The sequence below is a fragment of the Ovis canadensis genome, chromosome 8 (genome assembly GCF_042477335.2).
Source record: "Ovis canadensis isolate MfBH-ARS-UI-01 breed Bighorn chromosome 8, ARS-UI_OviCan_v2, whole genome shotgun sequence".
In the NCBI taxonomy this organism is placed as follows: domain Eukaryota; kingdom Metazoa; phylum Chordata; class Mammalia; order Artiodactyla; family Bovidae; genus Ovis; species Ovis canadensis.
Window position 1 is genome coordinate 67,928,052 of NC_091252.1, and position 18,608 is coordinate 67,946,659.

Consider the following 18,608-nt stretch of genomic DNA (forward strand, 5'->3'; position numbering starts at 1 on the left):
AGGGGGCTAAGGGAAAACCTATAACAGGAGGCAGGCACCAAATCTTGCAAGTTCTTCTAGGCCATAAAATGTGCAATGAAAATATTGAGGAATTTTAATCAGGGAAGGATCTGATCAGATCTATGTGAATTTAAATACCACTTTTACTGTGTAAGAGGAATGGGTTAGAGGAAGCAAGGGAAAGTAGGGAGAGATGAGTTAGACTTTGCAACATTTCAGGAAAGAGATGGTAGTGACTTGGACTATGATAGTGACAGCCATTGTGGATAGAAGATGTGTTTGAGATTAAGAGATAGACTTAATATGACTTTGTGTGAGACAGGTGATGGGGTAGGAGAGTTTCAGATTTCTAGCATAAGCAGGCAGGTTCATTCCAGTAAGGCCGCTGAAGGGGATCTTCTTAGAGGACATTATTTTGTAATTAGGATGCCTGTGATGTCTAAATGGAGATGTCCAGAAGGCAACTGAATGTGGATTTAGAGCTCAAAGGAGATGAAGATCAGACTGCTTGGCAGCATATAGACAGTCATAGAAGTGGAGATGTCCTAAAGAAAGAAAGAGTGAAGCAGGAGAACAGAAGGATTAAGACTAAGCCTCACGTGAAATTGAAGAAGAGGCAAAACAGATGAAGAAACATTACTTTGTTCTAGATCTTTAAGTTAAACCTCAAGTTTCCTGGTCTCTATAACTGGAAATTCCAATAGCACCATCCATGAATATTTACTGAGAGAATTAGATTTCATTAGATAGTGCGCTAATAGTAATTGGCTTGTAAAATTCTTTCTCAAAAATAAAAAGCAATCAGTTTCCCAATCCATTGCTATTATACATTCTATTTACTGAAAAAAAAATGAAGTCATGTTAGTTACAAATTTATTCACTTAAATCTTAAGTCAATTCAATGTACTATATTGATAAAGTATAGAAAAATCTAAAATCATGAAAGAATACAAACAAAATAAAAATGAACTCCAATTCACTATTCAGAGACAACCACTGTTAACAGTACCTTGATATATTTTATCTTGGTTTTCTGTTCGTGTGCTTTTACTATGAAATGCTAAACATGTTTGAAAACAAAATTGCATTATGCAATATGTATGAGTGTGTATACAGTTTGATTTTAACATTTTCTATGTACCATTGTATTGTGATTGTTTTCCTATGGTATTTTAAAAATATATATGTATATATTTTAGTGGCTATTGAGCATGCCCACTGAAGGATGTGGCATAATTTTTTTCTTGTATTTAAATTGTAAATAAATAATGTGATGACTGGCCTTGCATGTAAATCTCCGTTTGCACTCTGTTTACTTCAGATAAACACCCAGGCACAGTATTATTAGGTTACAGCTTACACCCCTCTCTAACTCCTTGGCTACACATTGTCATACAGTCTTCTAGAACGTGTGTAGCCATTTGGGCTCCTACGGAAGTGTCTACGGACTCTTCTACCCAGCATTGGACACTATCAGGAAAGTATTTGCAGTTGAATAATGTTTGTTGATGTTGAACACTTTTTCTCAGATATTTATTGACCAGTCTTCTGTCTTATGGAAAATGCTTTAATATTTTTTTGTCTATAGGAATATAAGGAATTGGTCTTTTGTACATGTAGCATGGGTGCTGGGCTCTGATATCCTATTCAAAATCCAACAACTTTGGAGAAGGAAATGTATTTAATTCTTACTCTGTTAGATAATAACTTAAGTAACTAAGCCTTAACTTATGAAGATGATCTTAACTCCAATTTTTTGTCCTTAGGTAATTCAAGCCTTACAGTTGGTAGATAATACTTTTGGATTGTTAATGGAAGGCCTAAAGCAGAGAAACTTAGTCAATTGTGTCAATATAATCCTTTTGGCTGACCATGGTATGCTTTTTTAAAATCATTTTTTATCATTGATTCTATCTTATCCCTTCGGGGAGCACACAAATATAATAAGGAATTTTAGAGTCTGTATTTCTAGACCTAAAAGCTCTTGAATGCATTAAGAATGATAGGCTGTGATGACTAGAGGACCAAAATTTGTACTTTAAGTTTAATTATTCTAACAGTCATTCTGAAAAATTTATCCATACATTTCATTTTCTGTAAAAATGGAATTAGAACTATCCAGGGATAGAGTTGGGCTGTTATTCAATCACAAAAAGTGCCCTTTTTTCCAGTAAATGATTCTTTCATTTAGATTGCCTTCAATTGACTGTGTTGACTAACTTTACGATGTTCTGCGTATTTTTCTAAATCATGTGAATAGACTTCTCTAAAGTCCTAGCACTCCACATTTCTCTACTTGAGGTTAGCTCTCCATTTCAGTTAACTTGAATGTTTAAGGAAGTGAGATGCTGCCACGCCCTCTGCAACCTCATTTTTAAAGTACTCATTCATTCAGCAGATATTTTTAAAGTGCTAACTCAATGCCGAGCAGTTTCCTCGATGTGGTGTGTGAGGAAGTACATAAAGGAGAGGTGGACCTTTTCTAGATGGGGTGGCCTAGAGGGACAAGAAGATGAAAAGGAGCGTGTCTGTAGAACTTCTGTATATATCTTAGGACATCAAGATGATGTAAAACAGTAATTAAAGAGTTTCTAATTGTTCTAAAGTTAAGGGAAATGTTTTAATACATATCTTGTTATAAGAAATTATAAAACATAAAAATAATGAAGTAAATAAAAATAATACAAAGAAAAGTTTGGACTGAGTCTGAAAAATCTTCAAATAAAAAAAAAGAGTTAACTACCAAATCTTTTTAAGAACATATGCTGCTCATATAAATTTAAATAAGACCCTTATGAAAAATAAATATTCTTTAAACTTTGTTCTCCTACTTATTTTATTGTTTTATAAAAATGCATGCTATCTTTGGGATTTGAAAGTATTTCATCTTGCCTTATGTACAAATCAAATTTTACAGATTAGCTCTCTATAGAGAACATTCTTTTTCAAAATTAACTGATCTACATTGAACAGATGATCTGTTTATAATTCTTATCCATTCTTTCTCATAAACCTGATTCTTCTCTTCTACTAACAAGACTTTCAAAGCCTGCCATTTAGAATGAAGAAATTGGGTAAACTGTAAAGTTTCTCAAAAACTTGGTTTGATATATGTAACATAAAATATCTGCTGTTTGACCTGATCAGAGACAACCAATTGTTACCATCTTATACATTCAGTGGACATTTTTTTTTTTTAATTCAGGAATGGATCAGACCTATTGTGACAAACTGGAATATATGACTGATTATTTTTCCAGTATAAACTTCTACATGTTTGAAGGACCTGCCCCCCGCATCAGGACTCGTAACATACCTGATGATTTTTTTACCTGTGAGTATGAAGATGCCCAATTAGAAAAATAATGGTAAAACTAAAAGCAAATAATATAGGCCCCTAATTCTGAGAATTCAGGCATTAGCAGGCCCCCTCTTCTGACTTCTTGGGAAGACCACACAGAAGTAAATAAGAAACTCCCATGTTTAAGTACACTCTGTTGATAAAGTCTATGGTAATATCTAACATTGTTAGGTTAAAATATATTCCACTCCATTCTTAAATACTAAAATAATTCTTTGCTTAAAATACTTTTTATTTAATTGTACCAGATCATAGTCATTAATAAGCTATGTCAATTCACCTGAATTATTTAAATTTTATAGTTGTGAAGTTTCAATTATAATATGACTTGTTTTTCTTTTCCAACAGTTAATTCTGAAGAAATTGTTAGGAACCTCAGTGTAAGTATACTGTCTCCTAATACATATATCTAGATTAATATAGTGTCTTTAATCTGGGTTTCAAGAAAATTGTATTCTGTATTATCCAGTCCAAACCATTTATAATTTATTTCTTAAACCTCAGTCAACAATTTTTTTATATTCCTGTCAGTTGCTTTTATTTTAGCTGTTTTTATTTTGAAATTGACACCACTATAGGAAATTTGTTTTGGTACCAGTTTCACTGACTTCTAAATTGAGTGGGCTAATGTTTCATTCAAAGGATCTAGGCTAGTGAGTTTTGGGCAACATCATTTTTCACATTTTTGTATGATTTAATATCAGAAATAGCAAATCATGGATTTTATAGATCTTTTTATACAGTTAAGAGCAGTCATTTCTTTAAGTGTAATTGAAACTGCTTTTAATCGGCTCTTGCATCTCAGGTTGTAAAAGCAGGGCAAATCTAGATAGCTCAAAGCAATTGGGATTTTTCAAGGTGAAGTTCACCACTTCTGGAGAGTGTGTAGTGGTTTTAATAATTCTGTGTTTAAAGTATATTTGCAAATATATATCTATTTATATGGATTCATAGGTTAACCATTGCTTAGGGTGGGGCTAGATTTATTTACATATAGGTAATATGCAATTATAGTAAAAGCAGAATAAAATGTGAGTGACTGAAGATAAAGAAACACTAAGGAAAGAATAGTTGCTATAACCTGGGACACACTGCAAATCTGAAGTAGGAATGACTGCTTAAGCAGAAAGGCCTTCATGTTAATCACTCCTTTTTTCTCTTACACCTGATATCCTGATCTTGAATAAGCATGAGGGGTCATTTTACCCCTGCTAGTGAGGGTTTACATGTAGTGTACCCATGCTGATGGAGGGGCAGTGTAGTGAATTCTTAATATACAGACTCTAAATCCACACGTTGTTTTCCCTTAAGAAGTCTGTTGGTGAGTTGAGGAAGGGCAAATGCCTAATAATCCCAGAGGTGCAAAGGGATTTGATAACACAGGCTTTGGAAATCCATTACATTTGTGCAGAGTTTGCTCATTTTATAGATGTCAGGAAGCAATAATTTACCTCTTTTTCAGTGCCGAAAACCTGATCAGCATTTCAAGCCCTATTTGAGTCCTGATTTGCCAAAACGCCTACATTTTGCCAAACATGTCAGAATTGACAAAGTCAATCTTTTGGTGGATCGACAGTGGCTAGCTGTGAGGTTTGTGTGTCTAATGTTTCTTGTAATACTTTTAACAATCATCTTTCATAATAAATTTCCTTGACCTTATCCTGTTATTATGATCACATGAATCTTCCTGAGCATGACAATTTCTTGATCTTTTATATGTTATCTAGCACTTCTGTATATGAAATGACTGTTACTAGGTTGCCAGCCTTAGCATTCACAATGTAGATAAGAATGAGGAAGAAGGCTGACTATTTATCAATTGTTACAGAGATTATTGGTACCAGCACGTTCTCAGTCTCCACTCTGGTCTCCGTTAGGTGGCAGACAGGATATAAAAATGATTTTAGTTGTCTCACAGGCTGGTAATGAGTAACTGATTAGATGGCTCTCTAAGATCTTTGTCATCTTTGTGGTTTCTCTGAAAGAGCATGCTTATGTCTGTAAGGCCAAGCTAACCAATTAGTTATAACTTTTTTTTTCTAGTTACAATTGTGATTCACATTGATCATTGAGCATCTGCAAAATATGTCTGTTTTCAGAAAATATAATCCATAATTCCATCCCCAAATAACAAATTAATTAATTGATTCGGCAAAATTTTATCCGTGCTTTCTCCGTGTGTACCAAACCTTGTTCTAGGTTTTTGGGATACAGGAATAATTCCTGCCCTCCTCGTCAAGTGGAGAAGTCTGATAATAAGCCAGTACACAAATAAATACACCCTATCTGGTAGTTTACATTCCCTTTTACATTCCCTATCTCACAGTCCCTATTTTTTGTATTTTATTACAGTATTTTTTTTCATATGTGTAACTGGATATAAGTGAAATCAGGTTCATATTATGTTTTCTGGCCTATCTTATTTGTATGTTACATAATACAGAGGAAAATAAAGGCACAGTAGCTGAAAGATATGTTTAATAAAGGAAGAGGAGATGAAGGAAGAGAAGAAGCTGGGCTCTAATATAAATGTGTACAGAATGAGGAACTGAAGATGTACTAGAGTCTATTTTCTGAGGTAACAGGAAAGCCAAGCAGAGCACCACTCGGCCAGAGAGAGTGCAGTTTAACATAGTGCCACTAGATGGCACTAGCCTTTCTTCTTGAAGTCTGAGCCCCTTCGGCTCAGTGGGCTGTCCTGTGCCTTAGGACAGCATTCTCTAAAAAAAAGATTAAAATATATGAACATGATTAAGCTTTACTTCTGTTAGATTATAAGTTTTTAGTAGTGTGGGTTTGTAATATATAAATGTGAGTTCTCCAGATATTTACTGTTAAGGATATGAGATCAAATGGTATAAGGATATGAATTAGGAGACTAATAGTACAACATGAGAAAGTGCCCATGGGTTTGACAGCATGGACTATGGGCTCTGGAAGGAGAGTCCAGCCACAGTAATACCTCTGGGTTTCAGTCTTTATTCAGTTCAGTTCAGTTCAGTCTCTCAGTCGTGTCCGACTCTTTGCGACCCCATGAATCGCAGCACGCCAGGCCTCCCCGTCCATCACCATCTCCCGGAGTTCACTCAGACTCACGTCCATCGAGTCAGTGATGCCATCCAGCCATCTCATCCTCTGTTGTCCCCTTCTCCTCCTGCCCCCAATCCCTCCCAGCATCAGAGTTTTTTCCAATGAGTCAACTCTTCTCATGAGGTGGCCAAAGTACTGGAGTTTCAGCGTTAGCATCATTCCTTCCAAAGAAATTCCAGGGCTGATCTCCTTCAGAATGGACTGGTTGGATCTCCTTGCAGTCCAAGGGACTCTCAAGAGTCTTCTCCAACACCACAGTTCAAAAGTATCAATTCTTCGGCGCTCAGCCTTCTTCACAGTCCAACTCTCACATCCATACATGACCACAGGAAAAACCATAGCCTTGACTAGATGGACCTTAGTCGGCAAAGTAATGTCTCTGCTTTTGATGATGCTATCTAGGTTGGTCATAACTTTTCTTGCAAAAACACTGGAGTGGGTTGTCATTTCCTTCTCGAGCAGTGAGATGTAAACAGGGCAGCAGCCCCAAAGTTCAGGTTGTGAGAACTTGGACATATTAATATTTCAAGGCTTCATTTTCTCAGCTGCAACATATCATGAACCTGGTTTTACTATTCTCTTGCTATGTGAACACAAAGTAAACTAACTTACATCAGAGGAATTGTTGACCACAGCCCCAACCAGAGCAACAGGAAAGTCTCACCTGATTAGATCTTGGGGTTATTCTATCTCCAGCTCTTAACACATGAAGCTCAGGCTACCTGTTTTCTAAGTTAAAATACATCATCTTTAGTTATAATGTTCAATATTTGATAAGTAGATTAGATTCCATTGTTGAAAATTACAGCAAATTTCATCATTTAATATAATCTATTTTCCTCCTTCTCCTCCTTGTTTTGCCCTTTTAAAAATGTATTAGATTTTACTAGTTTGGAGGAACCCAGTTATTTGAAACTAGTTGAAGTAATGTTAAAGTTCCCTTTTAAATAACATGAATAATAGCTTTTTATTTTATGAATGGAAACTGACAAATAATAAGTAAGTCCAGGCACCTTTCTCACAGTGGAGATAGACACAGTCCCCACTGAAGATAGTCACCCAGACAGAGAGGATGGCAACAATTCTAATCAGGTGTAGCAGCTGTTGCAATGGGATCAAGGACAAGGCACAAGGAAACAAAAAGAGTGATTTCACACTGTGGGTGCAAATGCCAGAGAATGTCAGAGAACACTTTCTGGAGGGTCTGACTTCTGCTCTAGGTTTTAAAGACTCAGGATGGGTTAGGCTACATGCTGTGACATAGCAGGTCTGCCCAGGCAGTTGTCATTCTGAGCCATTGTACAGAGACACTCAGCCCAGAAGATGAGTGAGAGAGGAAATCTAACCCTTGCTCAGCTCAACAAGCCTTGACAGGCTGTGTTTACAGGAGGAGATGGACCTAGTTTCCTTGCTGGAAGGCACTCATCTGCTTGCCAAGCCTTGAGCACTGGCAGCTTGTAACTTCTCAGAGGTGCTTCTCTGATTGCTCAGCTCAGAGCAATGGAGTACTTTTTTTTTTTTTTTAAGCCAGTAGGAACTCTGGGGCAAAGGAAGGTGGAAAGATAGTGTCAGGTTTCCAGGCAGAAGGATCAGACTCCATCAGCTGAAAGTAGATCCATATTGCTATTAGCGCCTAGTGAGTAAAGCTGACCTCTGCACAAAGGGCCTTATTTGTCACGACTAAGGAATGTGACTTTGTAAAGAAAGTAGGAGAGCAGAGCACTCAGAGATAGAAGGTGGCTCAAGGTGAAAAGGTTGGGATTTGCATTTCAGAGCACTCACTCCAGCTGCCCTAAGGAAGAGGATGGTCAAGTGAGTAGCACGGAGGCCAGTTAGAAAAGTGAAAAAGTGTTAGTAGCTCTGTCGTGTCTGACTCTTTTTGACCCCATGGACTGTAGCCCACCAGGCTCCTCTGTCCATGGAATTCTCCAGGCAAGAAAACTGGAGTGGGTAGCCATTCCCTTCTCCAGAGGATCTTCCTGACCCAGAGACCCTACCAAAGTCTCTCGCATTGCAGGCAAATGCTTTACTACCTGAGCCACCACAGGTCATAACCCATTCTTTAGCATGATGACAGCCCCAAGGGAACCTTGGAGCCATGGGGGGTGGTAAAACTAGTCAGTTAGCACACGACTGGGCAAATATGTATGGTGAACTCATGACTTAGATTTTCCAGAAAGTTACTGGCTCCTTTTATTCTGTCTCACATTTGTACTCATTAAAACACGTGTTTCCATTTCCAGGAGGGATATATAGTGTTAAATACATTTGAAGGTGTGTGTGTATGTGTGTGTTACATGGAAGATTCTGAAGTTCAGAGTCAGGATAACCAGTTAAGGTCAGATCCATCATAGCACAGAGCAGTGAGAGTAGAAGAGAAAAGCGAAGGAAAAGTGACTGATATGGCAGAGAAAGATAGGACTTGGTAACTAATCGGGTATCAGGAGAGGTCTTGCTCATTGCCCATCTTTGTCGTTATCCAGCTGTGGCAGAGAAATGGGGCCTTGATTTTGACTTTATTAATTAATTAAACACAGAGAAGAGAAAAGAGAATTTACTCCAAGAGATTTTAGATAGTACTTGGAATTTGAGCTAAATTTTGAAAGATAAAATCATTTCATCTTTTCCAAGTGCCAGCTTCCGTTTTTCCATATATAATTTCCAGAGCCAAATTAGTGTTTGGAACACTTGAACATGAGTAATTAGGAGAACAAATTTCTAAAGTTTTCATTTGGAAAACCATAGAAAATAGAGTTTTTCAAACACTATTTTTGTCTTTTGCTTCCAAATGCAGTTTTGTAATACTAATGTTTTTCTAATGGAGTTGGATTAGGAGCTGGAACTATAAAAACAAACAAAAACTAGATTTTTTTTTTCTGAAAACAGAAAAATAAATAAAGGATCAATTTTAGAGAATTTTATCAATTACTTAGTTCGAAAGACCTTTTCTTTCTTTCGTTAATGAATACTCTAACTTGCCACACAGAATTTAAAACTGAATTCACCTCAATCAAATAGTTCCAATAATCTTAGGAAAACCAAATATCTATTCAATAAAACATTGAAATAAATAAATAAATAAAACATTTTTTAAAACAAGTTTTACCATGACAATTTTTTTAAAAATATGTGACTTTGTTTATCTTTCTCTTAATGTTTAGGAGTCAAACATTTTTTAATTCTATTTATAGATGCTGGAATTCTCCTTCCTTCTCTCCTACCATTCTCTTTGTTCTTCTGTGGCTGTGAATTTGAGCATGAAAATAAATATATCTATGCTATTGTTGACAGAAAATTTTACTTATATAAAAGCAGAAACCACATCAAAACCTAGAAAGCTCAGTTTGCAATAAGGTCTCATATCAAAATAGACTGATCACAGTGTAATAATATTTTTTTTATAGGAATAGAGCATATTCATACTGTGGAGGAGGCAACCATGGTTATGACAATGAGTTTAAGAGCATGGAGGTAACAACTTATTGCCTTTTTTAAAGCAAATATTTATTGAGCACCTACTTTGTGGCAGACAATGTTCAGGACTCTTGAATACATTTGTGAACAACACAGATAAAGACCTCTGCCCTCGTGAAGTTTTCATTCTAACAGGTGGATATAGAGAACTGGTATAACAAAGCAATATGCTTTGCTGATTATCTTGGGAAGGTATATATGTGTATATTTGTATTCCTGTCACCTGAAAATAATTGCTTACCCATGTTTGATTCTGTTCTTCTAGTTATTTATATTCTAAAACAATTAGACCTGTTAGACATCATGTAATTAAGTTGCCTTTAATTAGAGCAGGAAATGGCAACCCACTCCCATATTCTTGCTGGAGAATCCCATGGACAGAGGAGCCTGGCAGGCTACAATCCACGGGGTCGCAAAGAGATGGACATGACTGAGTGACTAACACACAAAATCAGCTAAACATAAATAAAAATGTTTAGGTCTCTTTATCCTAAAAGTAAATGAGAGATGTATTTGAGAAATCAGTGAGCAAATATAAGTTGTACAAAAATTCAATGCTTAGAAATTTCAACATTTTTTGTCATGTAGTAGTAATATATATGAATGATGATATGAAAGGAATATAAAAAGAATATATGATTTGTGTGCTGCTGCTAAGTCACTTCAGTCGTGCCCGACTCTGTGCAACCCCATAGACGGCAGCCCACCAGGCTCCCCCGTCCCTGGGATTCTCCAGGCAAGAACACTGGAGTGGGTTGCCATTTCCTTCTCCAATGCATGAAAGTGAAAAGTCAAAAGTGAAGTCGCTCAGTCGTGTCCGACCTACAGCCTACCAGGCTCCTCCGTCCATGGGATTTTCCAGGCAGGAGTACTGGAGTGGGGTGCCATTGCCTTCTCCTATGATTTGTGTGATGAATTTCTAATTTATATTATCCAGATATTGTAGAACTGTGCTGACATTGATTGTCCACTATTACTTGTATTCTCCTGGTCTGTTGACATAGGAGATGCTATGGAAGTAGGTGGATTTAGAAGTAAACACAGTATAGATTATACCTGATCACACTTAGTACAATATCATAGGTAGAAATGATGCAAAAATCATTTTCAAATCTGGAAAGCAGCCAATATTTATGATAACTATAAATGGAATATTGAAAATTGTGGTCACTCCATTGTACACCTGTAACATATAATATTGTACAACAACTATACTTTAATAATAAAAAAAACATACAGCAAAAAAAATTAATTATGGAAAGCATTCCTTACAGAGGAATAAGATATGAATAGAAGAGTTGTTAAATCATGTCTCTTACCTGTTTTTGAGTTTACATGGCATTTAGTAACTGGACTTTTAATGCCTAGGCTATCTTTTTGGCACACGGACCCAGTTTTAAACAGAAGATCGAAGTTGAACCATTTGACAATATTGAAGTCTATAACCTATTATGTGGTAAGTATATCCATATATATTCAACAATCAAATGTGAATTGAGTTTCAAAAATATGAATTTTGAAGTTGGTGATATGCTGATATCACTTCTAGGTGATATCCTAGAAGTAGATCCTCTGCCTTAGGAAGATAGAAAGTAGAAAAAGACAAGGGAGAAATATTTATTAATCAGAATTATTCAGCTATAAGTGTGAGGTTTTTTTAAGTAATGATAGACACTAAACCTTGGGAGAGGAGAAGGAAATGGCGAAAATATTTGGAAGGAAATGGCTCCAGTATTCTTGCCTGGAGAATCCCATGGACAGAGGAGCCTGGCGGGCTACAGTCCATGAGATCACAAGAATCAGACACGATTGAGTAACTAAACAACACCAGACCTTGGGAGACCAGCTTTTCTGTTAGTTACTATATGAAAATTTAATAGAACTTAGGTAAATAAAATTACACTTCCAACTTCTCAAAACATGAATAACACACCTAAAAACAAGTATTTTCTTGTGATTACAGACAGAAAGCTTCTGGAATAAAAGGAGGTTTAAAAAAAAAAGTCCTGTTTGGATCAGCACTTATTACACTCAATGTTAAAAACCTTAAAGAACTGGAGTTTTGGGGAATCTAACCTACCTTCCTGCTGATATGCTTACCTCAGACCACACATCACTTAGCAAGACAATGAATAAGCTGCAATTTCACCTTTCACTTTAGGAATTTGTTAACATAAATTTGCTCCCAATTATCACTCTTAATCTTGCCACTGGCCTGTGGTAATTGAATATGACTTAGATACCAAAGACTATCCATTTAAAAAGAATGTGTTGTAGCCTTAACAACTTAAATTCTTGGTTCCCAAGGCTGAGTTTGTGGTCAGAGCTGCCAGCCCTTTTCAGGGAGGGTTTAAAAGGAAAAAGAGAGGATGGCAGTTCTAGGAGAGATCTCTTTGGGGGCCTCAGCAGGAGCCACGTACAACAAGGGTATGTTGGTGCAAGCTTTGTATGTTCTGTTTTTATAGGAAAACTTATTTTAAGCAGAGTTCACCAGTTTATTACTCTAAAAGTATCTGTACTTAGAGGACTTTCCTATAACTAAGTAAATATACTACAGGTAATATTATAAATTATTTAACTTCTTTAAACTTGTTTTTACTGAAAGGGTGGCTCAGAAGTTAAGGAATCCGCTGCAATGAAGATTCAATCTGGGTTCAATCCCTGGGTCAGGAACATCCCCTGGGGAAGGAAATGGCAACTCACTCCAGTATTCTTGCCTGGAGAATCTCATGGACAGAGGAGCCTGATGGGCTGCCATCCATGCGGTCGCAAAGAGTTGGACGCAACTGAGCGACTAAGCATACAAAATTTTTCTTACCAAAAGTACAGCTTTTTATGCTGCTGCTAAGTCGCTTCAGTCGTGTCTGACTCTGTGCAATCCCATAGACGGCAGCCCACCAGGTTCCCCCATCCCTGGGATTCTCCAGGCAAGAGTACTGGAGTGGGTGGGGTGCCATTGCCTTCTCAGAGCTTTTTATGCTAGAAATCCATGATATGCTTAAGGCATAAAGTGACCATTTAAGCAAAGATACTTTTCTCTGGAGGAACAGAAACAGTTCATGAATATTCCTGTGGCTCATTTAGAGCAACTGTTCCTATTTTCTTTTTTTCTTTTTTTTTGGTTCCTATTTTCTAGAAAGATGAGGTAGGTAAATTGGGAAGGAAAGGGAAAGCTGGTAAACCAAATGGCATATACAGCAGAATTTATTAAAGAAGTAAATAGCAGGTGTTTGCTTTCTATCATCTTCTGCATAGATGTTGCTGCCTTCTAATTTAAAACTCCTCTGAATTTATTTTTTAAACAGATCTGCTACACATTCAACCAGCACCAAACAATGGTACCCATGGTAGTTTAAACCATCTTCTGAAGGTGCCTTTTTATGAACCGTCCCACGCAGAGGAATTGTCAAGGTTTTCTGTTTGTGGCTTCACTGCTCCATTGCCCACAGATACTCTAGCATGTTCATGCCCCAGACTACAAAATGTAAGTAATAACTTTATGGATCCATAAGAGTGTAAAGGGCAAGCTCATCCATAACCAGGGTAGCTAACAACCAGGTTTCTAATTTAGCTCAGATGTTTACTAAATGAGTATGTGGTTTCTCTGAACCTTATCTGGAAATAAAAAATACATTGCAAGATTAAGTTTTTGAGTATGTTTGGTAAACTGGAAAGCACTATTTGGCAATTGTTACTCTATGGTGGGCTAACTGTCCCTGATCATTCAAAACAGTGGAATCCTGGGGCTCTCTTTGATTTCCGTCATAAAATACCTCTCCTACAGCTCAAGAATCATATGGTCAAACTTGCTTATTTCAGAACAATAATACCTAGAGGGGCCAAGGACTGAGATCTAGCATCAGACACGCCCACTAGAGTAGGTGGTGTCGAGTCTGATCAGCAGGAAGTCTAGCATTTTCAGTGGGAGGTATTTGATCAATGCTTGGACACTGGTTGACAGTCAGCGCTGGGAAGGTCTTTTTAGTGGTCAAGTGCCAAAACTAGTTCAGGAGTAGGATTTCAGATTCCTGGAGACTCTCAACAAGGTGAGATTCCAGTGCTAAGAGGGGTTTCCCAAAGGCTAGCAATCAGAACAGGAACTCAAAATACAAGGAGAAAGCCCCTACACCTCTGCATGAATTGGAGCACATGGGTGGGGCTGGGATTTCAGAATGGAGTTGGAGTGCAGTTATCAGGAGTCTATCAAGCTCAAACTAATGTCAAGGTACACTTGATGCCAAGTTCCAAGGGTGGTTGTAAAGCTAAGTAATCAGTTGCTGCCTCAGGTAAGAATTATTTCTTACATTCAGGGGACAGGGAAGACTTTCCATTCTCTAATCCTCAAAATAACATTATATCACAGAAATAAGGGCATAAATAAATTACCAACCAAAAACGATTTAAAGGAACAAAAATCTAAGCTTCCTGCAAAAAATCTAATCTACACTGAAGATCAGAGTAAAGGTGTGGGTTTCCTACTGCTCCAGATAACCTCAGTAGAACCACTATTTAAAGTAATGATAATAAATATCATGAAGCAGGTGTTTTATTCCCCTCTTTAGAGATAAAGAGGACTCTGAAAAGTTAGATGAATTGTCCAATGTCTCAGAAGCTCAGTCTATCTGACTGGAAAACACAAGTTCTCTGTAAGGAAGGTCCCTTCCTGCTCAAAGTGTGGTCCCAGGATCAACATCTGCATCACTTGCAAGCTGACTGGAGATTCAGAATCTCAGGTCCTACTGAGCTCAGGCATACACCGAACCAAAATTTGCACTGAAGCAAGACCCTCAAAGGAGTTGCATGCACATATATTAAAACGTGAGAAGCCCTGGGATGTTGTCATCCCAGCTTAGTAGTTGATTCCAATCACAGTCAAAATGATCAGCCTTATCAATTTTTTCTTTGCAACTTTCCACACAAAAAATGTATTCCTGCGAATAGTAATATCTCCATATCTTTAAGTTAGTGAAATAACTGGTATTTAAACTCAAGTTAGTCTGACTTTTTTGTTCAGTAGTAAAACATTTATGCGATTACTACAGAAATAATCTTGGTACCTTGTAAAACATATGTTGTTACTTTGATTCACTTCTTCCCCATCTCCCACATTATCTTGCAGAATTCTGACCTTGAACGTGTGAATCAAATGCTAAATCTCACCCAAGATGAAAGTAAGTCAATAGAAACTATATTAAATCTTTGTTGTTTAGCACTAACAAAACACCATATTGTCTTTATGGGGCTTCTCTGAAATAAGCTTACAGTCTCTTTTGACCATGAAGATTTTATTGTCAACACACAGGAGGGAAAAATGCCGCAGATCTAATCATAACATCACAAGCACGCAGTAGTTACAATGGTTCCAAGGATGGGACAGACTCCTTGAAACGGCTATGCATCACCTATAGTCCTCTATTCACTTTTTTAGATGTGAAAAGACAAATTGCCTGCATTTAAGTCCTGTGTCTACTGCTTGCCAGCTGTGTAACCTGAGCCAGATTACTTAACCTCTCTGTATCTCAGACTTCTCATCTATAACAATAGTCCTCATCTCATGTAACTGTAAAGATTAAAAGAGCAGATGGGTAGAAAGAATTTAGAAGTGTCTGGTCTGAAGTAATGTAATTATTACCTGTTATCTCTTTTATTTTTTACTTAAAATTTTTTTAATTGTGATATAACTGATATATAACATTATAGTAGTTTCAGGTATACAATATAATGATTTGATATTTGTATTTATTGTGAAATGACCATCACAATAAGTCTATTTAACATCTGTCCCCATACACAGTTATACTTGTTTTTCTTGTAATGAGGGTTTTAAAAGTCTGCTTTCGGTCAGTTTCAAATGCGAAATACTGTATTCTTAACTATTGTCAACATGTTGTCTTTTAAGTATTCTTGTACCAAACTCTCTAGGCCTGTTTTGTCATTTGTAAATTGGAAATACCTATTTTTAGGCCTGTTATGAAGATTAAATGAGTTAACATATGTCTGTACTTAGAATAGTGCTTTTCACACAGTAAAAGTTCAGGAAATATGTTGGCTATTTTGATAATCTTATAATCTACTGTTATTCCATGGCATAAATACTTTGCAGGACTTTTAGCCATCAGTGCTTGATGAAATCTAGGTTGTAATGGCAAACAAAAAAGAATAAATATATTAGGACATACTTTTAATAAAATTCCAATTTCTTTCCTAGGACAATAAGTAAAGTGATTAATCTTTGTTATAAGTATATGCTTTTAATTTTAAGGTTTTATTTCTTCAAGTATGTCTTGTGAACTGTTAGCTGTTTAGCTAAGTAATTTATCTAAGTTAGTTTCATAATTTGTAGAATGGAATAATAACACCTACCTCATAGGGTTGTTGTTAGACTCAAAGAGGTTAAATAAGAAAAAGAGTTACCAGCTGCTGCTGCTAAGTCACTTCAGTCGTGTCCGACTCTGTGCGACCCCATCGACAGCAGCCCACCAGGCTCCCCCGTCCCTGGGATTCTCCAGGCAAGAACACTGGAGTGGGTTGCCATTTCCTTCTCCAATGCTTGAAAGTGAAAAGTGAAAGTGAAGTCACTCAGTCGTGTCCAGAGTACCTGGAAAATAGTAATCCATCAGAGATGGGTGGTTTCTATGCATAGACCCCATGGACTGTAGACTGCCAGGCTCCTCTGTCCATGGAATTCTCCAGGCAACAATTATTTACTGCAATGGGTTGCCATTCCCTTCTCCTGGGTATCTTCCTGACCCAGATGTTAAACCTGAGTTTCCTGCATTGCAGGCAGATTCTTTACCATCTGAGCCAAGAGCTCAGAGCCAGGCTGTGCAATAGAAACATTTGCTAATTTCACATTTTTATTTTATGTTATTTTTATTTTAGTAACAGCAACAGAGAAACTAAATTTGCCATTTGGGAGGCCCAGGCTTATACAGAAGAACAAGGAGCCCTGTCTCCTTTATCACAAGGAATATGTCAGTGGATTTGACAAAACTCTCAGGATGCCGCTTTGGAGCTCGTATACGGTCCCTAAACCAGTAAGTTACCACGTTCATTGGTCCACAGAGGCTGGAAAGAAATTGTAGTTTGTTTGGTTTTTCTTTCAGAGTGATACTATTTTTTAATTCATTTTTAAACTTGGACTATAATTGCTTTACAATGTTGTATCAGTTTCTGCTGTACAACAGTGTGAATCAGCCATATGTGCGCATACATCCCTCCTTCTTGAACCCCCCGCCCAGCCCCCACATCCCACCCTTCTCTCATCGGAGCGCACTGAGCTGAGCTCCCTCTGCTGTGCAGCAGCTACCAGCTAGCTGCCTGTCTTACACATGCTAGTGTGGATGTATCAGTGCTGCCTTCTCAATTCATGCCACCCTCTCCTTCCCCTGCTGGGTCCACAAGCTGTTCTCTACATCTGCGTCTCTCTCTATTCCTGCCCTGCAGATAGGTTCATCAGTTTCATTCTTCTAGATTCCACATATTTGTTAAGATCTGGTATTCATTTTTCTCTTTCTAACTTACTTTACCATGTTTGACAGACTCTAGTTTCATCCACATCACTACAAATGACCCAATTTGTAGTTCTTTGGCATTTTAAATGTGGAATTTTGATTTCCAGTAGAGATACCAAAAGGACCCCACTGGGCCTGTGGCTTGTAAGACAGTGTCCCAGGTTTTACTTGCAAATACTTGCAGGTGCTACATGAGTGCAAAAGAGGGATACTTGGTGTTTTGCTTGAAGAAAGTAGAGTGTTTACAGGCCAGTTGGCCAACTGGTGTGGCAGGCAGAAAAAAGATTTCAAAGAGAAGCAACAGGAAGTACAGAGGCACACGTTTCATTTGGTATTTCCCAAGTATTGGTGGGTGCACCTAAGAGGTGATGGTAATTTATTTATAAAAGGTTTTGTTATTTATTTGATTACTTTAAAATACTATACTATCTGTTGTATACCATGGTAGGTACAATAAACATAACGTGAATAAGAGGTAATTTTCTCCTATAGGGTTTAGCACTCTAAGAAGTCAGGCTAGACTTATATGCGTATAATAGGGGTCAGGTCTCTCCAGATTGAAGTTGAGAATCCAATTGTTTCAATCCTCTGTTCTTTTCTACTATTTGGCAAACTCCTTTTCAATTAATGTCACTGGGACAATTGGCTTCCATAAGAAAAAAAAGATCTCATCTCCTTACTTGACATCATATACAAAATTAAATTACTGGTGAAATTATAGACCCAGATGTGAACAGCAAACCCATATTTTCTCTTGTGTATATCTCTATGGCCTTAGGATAAGGAAGGAATTCTTAGTACATAGAACAACAACAAAAACTAAAATAATTCAAAGGAAATTGATTAATTTACATTAATGTGTGGCAAAAAACTAAGTTATGGATGGATTTGCGTTTCATATAAGAAGCAAATGATGAGTATACAGGAGAAGGAAATGGCAACCCACTCCAGTATTCTTGCCTAGGAAATCCCATGGACAGAGGAGCCTGGCAGGCCACAGTCCATGGGGTCACAAGCACTTGGACCTGCTTAGTGACTAAGGCACCACCATAAGTGATGAGTATACAGAATAGTACTTAGGATCCAGAACAGGCTGTAAATTTCTGCCTATAAACAAGAGAATCACAAGCATCTTACTTAATAAATGGGCAAAAGATATGGACCAAGCA

The 18,608-nt window shown here is 37.2% G+C and overlaps 1 protein-coding gene across 1 annotated transcript in view; it reads left to right on the forward strand.

The window, feature by feature from the left end:
- The window catches only part of ENPP3 (ectonucleotide pyrophosphatase/phosphodiesterase 3), an 89,748-nt gene that overhangs the window by 54,163 nt on the left and 16,977 nt on the right, over positions 1 to 18,608 (forward strand). The window contains exons 12-20 of the mRNA XM_069599260.1: positions 1,767 to 1,875; positions 3,206 to 3,334; positions 3,710 to 3,741; positions 4,824 to 4,951; positions 9,856 to 9,922; positions 11,294 to 11,381; positions 13,231 to 13,409; positions 15,045 to 15,096; positions 16,808 to 16,962. Coding sequence (XP_069455361.1) covers positions 1,767 to 1,875; positions 3,206 to 3,334; positions 3,710 to 3,741; positions 4,824 to 4,951; positions 9,856 to 9,922; positions 11,294 to 11,381; positions 13,231 to 13,409; positions 15,045 to 15,096; positions 16,808 to 16,962 — 939 coding nt within the window. The remainder of the gene's footprint in view (positions 1 to 1,766; positions 1,876 to 3,205; positions 3,335 to 3,709; positions 3,742 to 4,823; positions 4,952 to 9,855; positions 9,923 to 11,293; positions 11,382 to 13,230; positions 13,410 to 15,044; positions 15,097 to 16,807; positions 16,963 to 18,608) is intronic.